At 48.0% G+C, this 13,837-nt stretch overlaps 1 protein-coding gene across 8 annotated transcripts in view; it reads right to left on the minus strand.

Annotated features, from left to right (window-relative positions):
* The window catches only part of PSD3 (pleckstrin and Sec7 domain containing 3), a 120,377-nt gene extending 119,962 nt beyond the window's left edge, over nucleotides 1-415 (minus strand). For 7 of the 8 annotated variants that reach the window (XR_009820803.1, XR_009820804.1, XM_062017356.1 and 4 more), the window contains exon 1: nucleotides 274-415. Coding sequence is in view for 6 of the 8 variants with exons in the window: in XM_062017356.1 (XP_061873340.1) it covers nucleotides 274-294 (21 nt within the window). In the remaining 2 variants the exon portion in view is untranslated. Of the gene's footprint in view, nucleotides 1-267 lie in introns of all 8 variants that reach the window. The other variant, XM_062017354.1, reaches the window with a different exon arrangement.
* Nucleotides 416-13,837: the final 13,422 nt, after the last annotated feature.

Here is a 13,837-nt window from a genome sequence, read left to right on the forward strand (position 1 = left end):
AGAGGAGAGGAGAGGAGAGGAGAGGAGAGGAGAGGAGAGGAGAGGAGAGGAGAGGAGAGGAGAGGAGAGGAGAGGAGAGGAAGAAAAAATAAAACAGGAAAATGGAAAGAAGGAAAACAGAAAAGGCGATGGAAGTAAGGAAGAAGGAAAAAAGAAAAATATGGGAGGAAAAAGGGAAAGGGAAACCAGTGGAAGTAAATGAAAGGGAAAAAAGTTCTCCTGTCCGAGTCCGCCCCCCGCGCCCTCACGGGCATAGGCGCCCCTTACCCTTACCGCACCGCCAGCTCCTTCCATCTCCCATCGCCGTCCGCGGTGGATCGCAGCCGCCTTCCCTTCGGCCGTACCGTGCCGTACCCTACCGTACCGGGCCGTGCCGTGCCGGGCCGGGCCCTGTCGCACCGCCGGCCGGCAGCGCGGCGGGCGGCACCGGCGCGGTGGGCGCGGCGAGAGCGGCGCGGACCGGGCGGCGGGGCCGGGCCGAGCCCGGCGGGGCGGGGCGGGAGCGAGCGACCCGCGGGCCGGGGGGAGGCCCGGGGGGAGAAGGGAGGCAGGCGGGGGGCAGGATGGAGGGGAGGGGGGGGCGGAGCACCACATGCTGCTCGAGAATTTTTTTTTTTCTTTTTTTTGAAAAAGTAGTATTTCAGGATTAGTAAATGAGCAGAGTGAAAAACACAACCCACAACGCGTGCCCGCAGCAAGGACGCTGAGGAGAAACACGTCCAAAGCCCACAGGGGCCAGGGCGTACTGTACTCAGCTCCTAAATCCCTCCACTGCTGCTCGCAGTTGCTGGAGGAAAGAACCAAAAACAACAACAAAAAAGCATCCACCCAAAAATGTCTTCCAGCCCCAAGCTTTCCTTCCCTGCCTGACTTCAAAAAGCAGGAGAGCACAAATGACTTCAGAGTAATCCCATCTGAAGGTTCAAAAATTGTTTTTCAGTTGTTGGGGCTTTTTTCACAGTTCACTAGAAGTTCTCTTGCCTTGCCAGGTTTCCAAGCATGCAGTCACATTGTTAGGATTTCTGTAACCAGAAACTCTGCAAGTTGTCCTTTTTAATAAAAAGTGGTGTTTCCCTGTCAGAAGCTATGCTCCAGAAAACACCCTACAGTCCCTGGGTCCCAGTTACTGGAGTTAGCTACACAAGTAGCTGACAGACTGGAGAGAGAATGTTAGTTCCTGTAGTTTCAGCATGGATTTTTTGCATTTTACCTGGACACGGTCAAAAGCTTTAATTTCTTAACTCACCGAAATTGCAGATGGGCTTTCTGGGGGAACTTGGAGTGAGGACCTAGGGCTTGCAAAACACATGCTGTTTGCTCCTTGCCTGGCAGTGCAGAGCAAAGCTGCACATGAGGCGGAAGGCAGGGCTGTTCCCAGGGCTTTGCTGCCAGCAGAGGCCTCTTGCGGTCCCAGGGGCAGAGTGCATCACCGTGAGGTCACTGCCACCAAGTTGCTCACTGCACCCCTGCACAGCAGCGTCTCTGCCACCCAGGAGAAAGTATAGGCCTGGTTTATTCCCTTTGGGCGTCCTGGCTCCCTGCCAGAGACACACTCTCTGCCAGCACAGACAGCTCTCTAGCACCATTGAAAAACAAAACACACAAAAAAAATGCAAACACCAGCAACAGCAAAACCCAAATCTGTTTCTACATAAGATAAAGGTAACTCAGGGCATTAATCATGATGCATGTTGGCCTGGAACTTTCCCTGTTTGGTAGTAAGACATAGGTGGAAGCACCATCCCTGGGCTCTTTCAGCTTGTCTGGAGGCTCTGTTCAGCAGCATCTCCCCCATGTTCTTCCCAACACGGCTGTAGCACACAGAGCTCATGCTGCTCCTCCTAACCCTAACTCCCTTTTTCTCACCACCTCCAGCTCCAGACTTGCCCAAGCAATGCTGCTTCTGCTTTCCACCCATGCCACTCTGCAGGAGACTGCACTGCCTCCATCATCTGGCTTCCTCAGGCCTGGTGTAACCTGTATCTCAGAAGGCATCCTACTAATTCCCTACAATTTCCCTTCTCCCCATTCCAAGACTCCCACCAGCTCACCAGCATCACAGACTGTGCTTACCCACATATTCCAGGAGCAGTACAGGATCTGCCTCCTGCCCTGCTCAGCAGCTCCTCAGTTTGGTCATTTTTGTCCCTATGGAACTGTTGGATGAAAATCTGGCTTTCCATCCCCTAAAATGGCTGTCACAGGTCCCATAGAGGTCCATGGGCTGGCCCACAGGCACCGCTTCATCCTCCTCTGCCCCGTGTGCCAGCACTGAGCCCAGCACCCACAGGCACTGCATGTCCCTGTGATGCTGCCCCATGCCCATCCACTCATGATTGACACTTGCCATGGGCCTCGATGCCCCCACAGGGCAGGGTGATGCGCTGAAGGCCTTCACCCCTTTCCCTCAGCCTGGGCTGCAATGCCAGGCACATTCTCGACCCAGTAGGGTTTTGCCTCCTCTGTTTCAGGTGCCCCTGAGGCCCCAGGAGCTGATGCGAGGGCACAGGCTTCAGAGTCCCCATCTGTGCCACATCTAAGCTGGCTAATGCAGTGGAAAAAGAAACCACCCTATGCCTGGGTCTTAGGAGATGATGTGATGTACTCTGCCTTCCTCCTCCCCAGTAGGGCTGAGGTAATGCCGCTTGGGGCTAGTATGCAGCTGAGAACCAAAGTCAGGCTTGAGAGGAGGGAGAGCTGGTGCTGCCCTTGCACGACAGCTGCCCATCACCCTACCCTGGGCACCTAGGTGGCAGCTGTGGCTGCTGTGCTCCAGTTTAGGGTGGGGGGGATCCACTATTAGTGTTGAGAAGAATTTCACCTTTTCTCTCCAATCCAGGCATCTGGCCTGAGTCACTCAGACATTTAGGCTGCCAGGAATATGCTCTGTGCTATAGAACTGGGAGAGGAGAGCATTTTCTAGGCTAAAGGAGGATGATCCTACCAGCCTCTCTCATGCTGGCATCTAGCTGTTGGTTTGTTCACTACAAAGGAGGGTGACAGGATTTGGCACCACCTGCCCTGAAACTTGCACAAGGGAAGGTGGCACTTCTTGCACCATCGATGAGCATTTTCTGCACAGAGTCTGTAGTACTAAATCCCAAAATATTGCTGTGAACAGGCAGTCACCAAAGAAATAAAATTAGCTTAGTGCATTTATGAAGGAAAATACATATTTTTTGTCCAAAGTCTTGGTTTTAGTTTCCAGTTAGTTACATCAAAAAATTATTGTGGCAAAGGCTGACACAAAAACTAACAGCTTGCTAAGTAGTTACGAAGGCTTGTCTCAGCTACAAATACCACATGGACCAAACCTGCACCTGGTCACAACATGGGGCAGCACCTAGGTGGATTTATAGACTGAGCATCATGGCATTGCTGTGTCAGTGCCTGTTACAGGCAGCCTGCACCAGCCTCCTCCTACCACTTACTACGACAAACATTAATTACTTGGATCAAAAATTCATGGTGAAGATACCTTGTCTTACCACCACCACTTGCCCCCACCTCAGTGAAAATAAAATAAAAAAGAGTATATCACAATCAGTGGTCTGTAAAGAATAAACATTGCATAAACTGTAATCTTTTGCCTGTAACGGTGCTCTCTTGGTCATTGTTCTCCTCTCACAGGGATGCGTGAGGACCACAGGAAACTCACTTCCGATTTACTCCTTCAAAAGGCAGAAAATCACACGTAAGCCATCATCCAAGCACTTGCAAGAATGCAACTCAGGGCACTGCATTTCGAATCGAATAGAAAGTCTCTCATGAGGGAGAAGAAAGCTAGCACTAAAAAAAAAAAAAAAAAACCAAAAAATAAGCAGAAACACCATCATCCACAGATGGAAAGACTAAGTTAATAATTCATTGGATTTTCTTCTATGTGTCTGGATTTATCTGGACACAGCTGGGAAAAAATAAAAAATCTTGTTTACTCAGAAGAGAAACAGTCACCATCATAACCCTGCCTTTCTGAATGAAGAATGTAAAAGTACTTGCAACAAGACAGGTGAAACAGCAGATTTGGAAATAAGATGTAGACTAGGAAACAGTGGGTCATATGTAAAGAGGGTAAGCTTTCTGTTATTTCTTAAGAAGAGCCAGATAGCACTAATGAATCATTATAGGAATTCCCAGGATGACAGCCACAGCAGGGAATGTCTTAGTGCACACAAGCCATGCCAATAGTACCGCTGTTCACGGGGCTTTTTCCTTGCAGGTAGTCAGGCTGGGTTGGCCTCACACTCAAAGTTCTTGGAAACTTCCCTTTCAGGGGTTAAGTGACTCTTGTCTTGTTCCTTCTCCCACTGACAATTCTCTAGAGTCTTACCATACCCAGGACTCCAGGAAACATAATTATTTCAGACCCTTCTGTCTCTAATCTCCAGAGGTTTCACATCACTCTCTCTTTCATCTGACATGGGAGGAAAGGAAATGACCATCATTCCCTGCCTGGGAGCCCTGTAGCTGGCCAGAATTAGAGAATTTGATGGGAAATCTCAGAGACTTCTTATTCCTCTTGTCAGACTTTGAAATTTATCTCCAAAATCAGGGACTTTACAGCACAGGCACCTCCCCTGCTGGGTGAATCTTTCAAATGCCCTGGTCAGCCCAAGACAAAATGAAGGACAAAAAAACCCTTCTGAACGTCTCTGCTTTGTCAGGTTCATGGTTTCCTCCCAGGTCAATGCTGTCACCCTTCCTAATCTTAACCTTTGCTTTTCCCCATCTCTAGTAAATCTTTCTCCTTGCACCTAGCACCTAGCCATATGCTCATCAAGTCAACAGTTGAAATTGGAATAATCAAACAAAGGCAATCTCGAAGCAAGTCTGTGAAATCTCTGCCTCAGCATAGTTACTCCCAGGGATCTTCCCCTCGAAGTCCCATTTGCTCTAGAGTCCATGATTCCTCTGCCATCCCTGCCTTGCTCTTGGGTGCAGAAACCAAACATTCACTAGCAGAGGAGCCACAAGAAGAGAGTGTTCGGGGTGAACATCAGCAGAGGTGTTCAAAACTGCACTCAATCAAACCTGCAAGTGAAAGGAGCACTCTGTATTTGAGCAGAACAGAAATGATCGAGGTGATCTTTTGCCCTCCTGAATAACTTATGTGATTGTATGAAATCACATAAGTGATTATGTGATGTACGGAATGGTATCCTTTCTATGGAAACATAGCCACAGTCTGACATAAACCATTCTGATCTTGACTTTGAAAAAGAGATGCTAAATACTGCAACTGCACAGTATACTATGATCTAGGGAAACATGTATTTCAAGCCACGATACTGTGGCTTTATGTTTTTGGTTCACTTAGACACTGGCATCCTCCTGTAAAGTCCCACTATACAGTTTTCTCTTTTTCTTGTATGTCTTCTTTCTCCTGCTACAGAAAGCTCGGACTGGACTGAGACTGAATACCAGTCACCAAGCCAGTGAGAGGTGAGGGGAAAGGAATATTTCTTCAGTGTCCTTTTTTTTTTTGGTAGGGTAAATAGCAGCTTTTTACAGCTCTACCAGTGTCTGGAAAACCTGGGTCAGGGAAGGGCTGCTGCAGCTACAACTACAGCTGCACTGACATGCAACAAGCAGCCTTCAGTCAGGTAAGTGTAAGGCACATCACCCCACTCTCCTCTCAAAAATGAGACCATTATGGCCCATAACTGTGGCATGTTCTTACAGCAGCCCCTGCCTGAAGTGCTTCAGCCAAAGAGACGAATCAACACCACTGAGAAGATATGTACTAACACAATCTGGTTCGTCTGCTTATACAACAGGTGTCGATATCAAACAGCTGGAAATGGCCAGGTACATCCATATCCTCCCCCAGCGCTCCCCAGGCAGTGAGCACATGTCAGTCACAAATGAGGGGTTGAAGGTTAAATGGGACATTTAAACACGTTTCACTGGGACAGAGGAAGCCCAGCCAACACTAACAGATCAATACTAGCTTTGATCAGAAGTGGAAGCTCTCTGCGGGCGGGTCTCATGGGAGAGAATGGAAGACACTGTTAGCTCTTACAGAAGAGAACAGGAGCTAAAGCTGCAAAAGGCTAGAGCTGAAGGTATTGTGTGTCTAGCTGGAGCGTGACAGAAGAGACAGCCACTCTTCTGTACAGCACCACAGTAACAACCATGGTTTGCAATGCAGAGGGTTGTATCACCAGGCATGGAGGGTATGGTGTTTTCTCCTTCTGTAGTCAGTTTCCTGGGGCAGGCAGCCACACGAGGCCTCCTGGGCTGTCATCAGTCTTGAAGGGTCATCTGAAGAGATGGAAAGCTCTAGGGGAGCAAGACCCCCGAGGTGCACAGGATGGCAGAGCAAGAAGGGAGGCATAGCTTTGCATAAGATGACAGGGAGCATATGCCTGGCATTACCCACTGAAGCTGTTGGTTGAAAACAGGCTACATGGGGAAGATTCCTCCCTTCTCACAGAATATAGAATCATTTTTAGGTTGGTGAAGAACTTTAAAATCATCATCAGATATGCCTCCTAGAGTTTCCTGCTCCTCTCCAAAGCAGGACCCCAGACCTCCTTTTGAATTCCTCCTCTCTCTCTTTTCTCCCCAGTTTTTCCATATATCAGCCTCAGCAAGCATCCTCTAATTTTACATCCTCTCATGTACTACCTTACCTCCTCACGGCCGTCCCCATCTCTTGCTCCTCCTACAGCACCAGCCTCCTCTAGCACTGAAACTCAGACCACAACACAGGGAGCTCTACGTGCTTCTGCTCTCCTGCTATATACAGCTGCAGACCCCTCAGGGCAGTACGTTCCCAATCTCATTGCTCCCTACCTCCCTATCAATCACGCGTCTTACTGTACTTTCCCCATCTAATTGTACATTCCTATCCTGCCCCTGGCCAAGGACCACCCTTCCATTGACCCTGGATTTCAGGCAAGCTGACTTTGGCTTCTTCAAAGACCTGCTTGGACAGATCTCATGGGATATGACTCTAGAAGACAGAAGTGACCAAGATTTCTGGTCAGTCTTCAAGCACCACTTCCTCCAAGCCCAACATTCAAGAAAGAAGGAAAAGGAGGTAGGAAGCCTCCATGGATGAGCAGGGATCTGATGAGACAACTCAGACAGAAAGTAGCCATCTATGAAAGGTGGAAACAGGGGCTGGCTTCTTGGGAAGAGTATAGGAACATTGCCAGGGCATGCAGGGGTGCAACTAGGAAGGCTAGAGCCCTTCTAGAATTAAGCCAAGGATGTTAAGGACAGTAATAAGGCATTTTTCAAGTACATCAGCAGCAGAAGGAAGATGAGGGGGATGTGGGCCCACTGCTGAGCACAGAGTGACTGAGGTGACCAAGGATGCAGAGAAGGCTGAACTACTGAATGCCTTCTTTGCTTCAGTCTTTACAGCCAAGGCCGGCCCTCGGGATGCCCAGTCCAGCAAGGCTAATAAAATGGCCAGGTCTGCAGAGGACTTGACCTGGGCAGAAGAGGAAGAAGTTAAAGACTTGTTGGCCAAGCTTAAGGCTCGTAAGTCAATGAGTCCTGATGGGATGCATCCTAGAGTGCTGAAGAAGCTGGCTGATGTGATTGCTAAGCCTCTCTCCATCATTTTTGAACATTCATGGAGGACAGGTGAGGTGCCTGAGGACTGGAGAAAAGCCAATGTCATGCCAGTTTTCAAAAAGGGCAGGAAGGATGACCCAGGAAACTACAGGCCAGTCAGCCTCACCTCCATCCCTGGAAAGGTGATGGAACAGCTCATCCTGAATGTTATCACTGAACATATGAAGGATAAGATGGTTATCAAGGGGAGTCAACATGGATTCACCAAGGGGAAAATCCTATTTGACCAACCTGATAGACTTCTGTGAGTGCATAACTGGCTGGCTAGATGAGGGGGGAGCAGCGGATGTCATCTGTCTTGACTTCAGCAAGGCTTTTGACACTGTCTCCCATAACATCCTCATCAGAAAGCTCAGGTAGTGTGGGTTGGATGAGTGGACAGTGAGGTGGATCAAGAGCTGGCTGAATGATGGAGCCCAGAGGGTGGTGATCAATGGCACAGAATCGAGTTGGAGGCCTGTGGCCAGTGGAGTTCCACAGGGATCAGTTCTGGGGCCAGTCGTGTTCAACATCTTCATCAACGATCTGGCTGAGGGGACAGAGTGTACCCTCAGCACGTTGGCTGATGACAACAAACTGGAAGCACTGGCTGTTTCCTCAGAAGGCTGTGCTGCCATTCACAGAAGACCTGAGGGGGGATCTTATTAATATTTACAAATATCTAAATGGTGGGTGTCAAGAGGGTGGGACATCCTTTTTTTCTATAGTAGCTAGTAACAGGATGTTGTGGTTTGGCCCAGCTAGCACAGCAGCACCACAACAATCTCTCGCTCAGTGCCCCCATTTACCCCCACCCTCGTTAGGATGGCGGAGGACCCAGCAAAATGGGAGTAAAAAGATAAGCAAGGTTGTTGTGGATTGAGACAAGGGCAGCGAGGGCTCGCTGCCAATTACGGTTCCAGGCAAAACAGACTCCAGTACTCGACTTAGAGAGGAAAGTAGGAAAGTTTATTCTACAAGAAACAGAACGGAATGAAAGCAAAAAGGGAGTAGGATGATGAGAAAATTACAACCAGCACTTTAAGATCTCCCTCCCCCATCCCTCCTTTCTTCCCGGGCCCAGCTCACTGCTCCCAATATCTCTACCTCCTTCCCCATCAACAGCTCAGGGGAGCAGGGAATGAGGGATGTGGTCAGTCTCTCACAGATGGGCTCTGCCGCTTCTGTGTTCTCAGATGAGGACGACTCCTGGCATCCTTCCTCTGCTCCAACACGGGGTTCCTCCCATAGGACACAGTCCTCAATGAACTTCTCTGGTGTGGGTTGTTCACAGCAGCTGCGGTTTCTGCCGATACAGGGTCCCTCACACGGGACACAGTCCTTTGTGAATATCTCTGGAGTGGATTCTTTGCCACAGTTGCAGTTTCTGCAGATACATGGTCTGTCCCTTGGGACTTGGTCTGTTCTGGGCATAAGTTTAATGAGCTGCTTTGTTGTGGGTTCTTCTCCACAGTTACAGCTTCTGTGAATATTAGGTCCCTCCGTCAGGACACAGCCTCTTCTGGCCATAGTTTTAAAGAAGAAAATCACTGCCCCTGGCTCAGGGTCTGTAGTGAAGTGGTTGGGTCCCTCCCGTGGGACACGGCCTCCTCTGGCCATAGTCACTGTCCCTGGCTCAGGGCCTTTAATGAAGTGAATCGCTGCCCCTGGTCCGGGGCCAGCTTTAGCAAAATGAGTCTCTGCCCCTGATACGGGCTCATTATCAAAATGAGTCTCTACTGCTGGTGCGGGGTCTTTAAAGAAATGAAAATAAATCTCAGCATCACCAGTTCTCTCCACAGAATGCAGGGGAGTCCTACTCTCTTTCATCACTGACCTTGGAGTCTGCATGGTTGTTTCTCTCACTGTTCCTGCTCCTTGCACCACCACCAGCCAGAGGATAAAGAAGGGACGGAAGAAGGAAGGAATAGGAAGAAGAGGGAGGAACAATCTTCCTCTTCCTGCTTCTTCTTAAAAAGTGATTGTGGAGGCATCTAATTTGCTCAGCCCCAGAAGTGGGTCTGGCTCAGAGCTGGGGAGAATTTTGAGCAACTACTTACAGGAGCCATCTTTACAGCCCCTTCCCCGTTACCAGAAAAGGCTGCCATGACAAACCATAACACAGGACAAGGGGTAATGGGATAAAACTGTATCACAAAAGGTTCCATTTAAACACAAGAAAAACCTATTTCACTGTGAGGGTGACAGAGAGGTTGTGCAGTCTCCTTCCTCAGAGGTCTTACAAGACCCACCTGGACATGTTCCTATGCGACCTGATCTAGGTGAACCTGCTTCTGCAGGGGGGTTGGACTAGATGATCTCTAAAGGTCCCTTCCAACCCCTACCATTCTATATGATCCTTATTCATGTAATTATAAGAGTGCTTCAGTAGAGAAAGGTGTAATCTCTTCTCTCTGTCCCTGACAGATAAGATAAAACCAGCAGACTGAAATTACAGGAAAGGAAATTTAAATTAGATGTTTTCCACTTGTTAAGACAATTGAAAGTTTGAAAAAAAATCCCGGGACTAAGTAGGATATCTAGGCCTAGAAATAATAGGGTAATAGTAATTAAAATGCTGTATGTTACATGCCTTCACACTAGCTGGTATGGGCTGGTTTGGCATTTGAAACCTTGGAATATGGACCACAGAGAAACAGCCCATGAGACATACAAGGCCAATGCAACATGCAAGGGCAATGGGAAAACAATCTAAAGAAATTCCTCAGTCCTCTGCTAGGAGGGATGTAAAATATCTTTGTCTTCTGCTCTGAGGGATTATTTGACATGCTGGGGCAAAATCAGTAAAAATACCATTTGATCAAATGCTGAGCAATGTACTCATGAATTATTACCTCTTCTAATCTCCATCAAATTCTGAAATGCCCGATGGCTGGTAGCCTTTTGTTTGCCAAATAAAGAAGGTTAAGCCATTTTTTACTACCTGACTACACAAAATAAAATCAAGCCAAGGGTTCTCCCAAGACATCTTGTGTAAGATAATGTCAATTTCCAAGAGAAAGTAACTTGTATTTACACCTTGAGATTTTTTACAGTGCCTTGGTAACAAGCAGCTACTGCCAAGAGCTAGTCCTTTATCACAGAAAACCCACAAGAGCCTCCTTCATTTTGAGCAAGCACCAAAACAACCAGGGATGACTCAGGATTAAACATTGCAGTGCAGCTCTGCCACCAGTATGCCACAAGTTCTTGTGAGGATTGACAGAGACTCGGGACAGGGTGGTCAATGGTGAATTTCATGCCATAACTTGGTTCAGTTCTTTTCTTCATAATTCTTCCTGTGATTTTGAGGTAGCAACCTACACAATTACCTAAGAGTGGCCCTTTGGTAATGAGAAGCTCTTCCCTCCGCCGGAAAGAAAGCAAAGGAATCCTCCAGTTAGCTCCAGCGGAATTTCAAAGGGGCCAGCTGTGTTGTTGGTGTTGAATCACCAAGAAAATGATGGCCTTATTTGCCTGCTAGCTGGGCACATGAAGCACATGGAACTTCTAACAATGGTAACAATAAGTACAAAGTTTTGTGAAGTCTCCATTACTGAGGCTTCACTCTTTTGGCCTGACCTAATGCATTCATATCAGTGTTTCACATCTCCCATGTGTGTCCTGATGGATACCACTCACAGGCTAAAGAACTGCCAATACTGTTGCTGCCCAAAAGGATGCGCTTCTCCCTGTCTTTCCCTTGGAACAAGAACTAATGAAGTGCTGATTTCTGTTAAGCTAATTCTCCCTGAGAGCTGTCCTACTTTTGTTTGATATTAGCCAACCAGTTCAAAAGATATGGGAAGCAGAGAGTTGAACAAACAGATAACAGGTAGCCTAACTCCATAAGCTCTTATTTTCTTAGAAAATCAGTCCGAAACAATTGTTGCTTAGCCAAATTTTAGTTGCATGTGAGCTGGTGAAGTCAGGCACTCAGGAGAAAGCCTGCACCTCAAAAACTGGGGAGCCAAATCCAGCAGACTCCCAGTGGACACACACTGAACACAAAATCCCTGCCCAGCCCAGTCCAATTGAATCCTCATGGATCCATTGTTCATAATTGCTCTCACCACTGCTTCAGCAGACTGCAGGCATGGGAAACGAAGATACCTTTGCGGCTGAAGGACAAGAATGGGTTCAGAAGGACTGGGTTTGGTCCCCATATGTGATGGTTCCTTCTATTGTGACTAGAGGGGAAAGCTAAGGCGATGGGTTGAAGGATATGGCAAGGGGGGAACCATACAATCTTGGTACAAAATATTTCCTTCCAGGACACTCTGATTAACCTCTTTGTCATGTGAGTCATAGCAAAACGTTGGCTTTCTGTCATGGTTTTGCCCATTGGGGGACAAAAGACCACAATTAGCCTCAAGTACCAAAGACCTGAGAACTGCCAAAGGGCAGGGAGAGCTTAATTGCTGCTTAAGGTCCAGGACAAAACAGACCAGGCTACTCGGCTTGGGGAAGAAAACAGAAAATAATTTAATGCAACATCAACTAAAACATACCCCCAAAACCCAAAACATAACCAAAATAAAACAACACAGAGTGGTACAACGATGAAGAGTCCGACCAGCCCTTTAAGAACACCTTCTCCCCACTCCTCCCCTCTTCCCGGGCTAAGAGCCTTGATCCCAGTGTCTTTATCTCCAACAACCCCCCCCCCCCCCCCAAATGGCTCAGGGGGGCAGGGAGTGGGGGTTTCAGTCAGTCTATTCCTGATGAGTCCTGCTGTTTGTCTCTCCTCAGGGCAGGTGGGCTCCGCACCAGTCCTCCCTGCGCCTTCACGGGGTACCTCACACACACAGCAGCCCTGCACGGGCCCCTCCAACGTCCATTTATTCCAAAGGCTGCAGCTCCTCTCTGCCTCTCGTGTGGGGCTGCTCTGCGGCCCGCAGGCTCTCCAACACGGCCTGGGCCATGGCCGTCTCCCCACACAGTCCCTCGCCCGTCCGGGCTCACTCACATGGAGCTACTGGTGGCTCTCAGTCCTGCCATGGCACTGCATGGATTGTAGGGGCACAGTCTGCATTCTCATGGGTTGCAGAGGGGTCTCTGGTCTGGCGCTTCTCCTTCCTTCCTCCTTCTCTGACTGCAGGGTCTGTGTGGTCATCCCCATCTTATATCACTCTTACACCTCCTCCCAAGCACTTCAAATTCTTGTCCTTAAATGATGATGACAGAGGAGCCAGATTGGCCCAGCCAGGCCAGAGGTGGGTCTGAACCCAAGAGCTGGGAGAGAGTCCGAGAACTTTATACCCCCTCCCTCTGTTACCAAGCAAAAGCAACTCCTCGCTAAACCATGACACTTCTAAAAAACATCACTCGTATTGAACTGGGAACTTTGTGTGTAAGGAGTGATGCTTAGAAAGCTTTCAGCACTCTTTGGTCTCTCCATAGGGTAAAGAGTAGCTACATTAATAGTTTTAAGTCATCTGTACTGTATCTCATTTGGTGCAAAAGACTGTGGTCTTTGAAAGCATTGCACTGTGTTCATCTTCAGGATGGCTTTAATTGTCCAATCCACTCCATCTGAGTTTTCCCCATAACTGTCCAGTCTGTCACTGAAATATCACTTGAATTACATAGTGCCATACCCTGTGGGTGATTTCAGTCCATGAGGGGAGTTTCTGCTTGGTGGCTTGTCTTTAGAGAAGAACTTGATAGCTTGAGATCCATTAGTCATAGACAACAGATTATGCGATGTGCACACTGCCACTTCCCAAACCTTCTGTGGGCCCTGATGTATAGGTAACCCTTTGCTCATGGTGGTCACTAAGATACATGATACTGATCTGTTCACTTCCACTACATTTCTCTAATAAACCTCGACACACACATTGGCCAAATTTCTGAAACCTATGCTCAGCCCCTGTCAATTCTTGTAAAGCATCCTTTGAATCCTAGAGATCTTCTGGCTTTACTAAATTCAAATATAGCTTACTAAAGAGAAAGAAGAAAGGATCTTTAGCAATCCCTTCTTGCCAGGTTATCTCAGTGCTTTCTTCTGGGCATTTGCATGCTTATATCCAGAAGAGACTTGGTGAGAAACCGCATCAAGTGCAGTTGTATGGCTTCAGGTCCATAGCCTTGATACAAAGATTGCCTTTGCAATGTGAACATTACATTCAAAAAATGCATTCTCTGCAGAAAATGCAAGGAGGATGCAGGACATGCAGAATGAATTCCTGTAATTCCACCAGATTATATGGTAGTTTTGTGTCATCATAAGCCTGCAGTATTTGTTTTCTTTGGAGATCAAAGC

The sequence above is a fragment of the Colius striatus genome, chromosome Z (assembly GCF_028858725.1).
Source record: "Colius striatus isolate bColStr4 chromosome Z, bColStr4.1.hap1, whole genome shotgun sequence".
In the NCBI taxonomy this organism is placed as follows: Eukaryota; Metazoa; Chordata; class Aves; order Coliiformes; family Coliidae; genus Colius; species Colius striatus.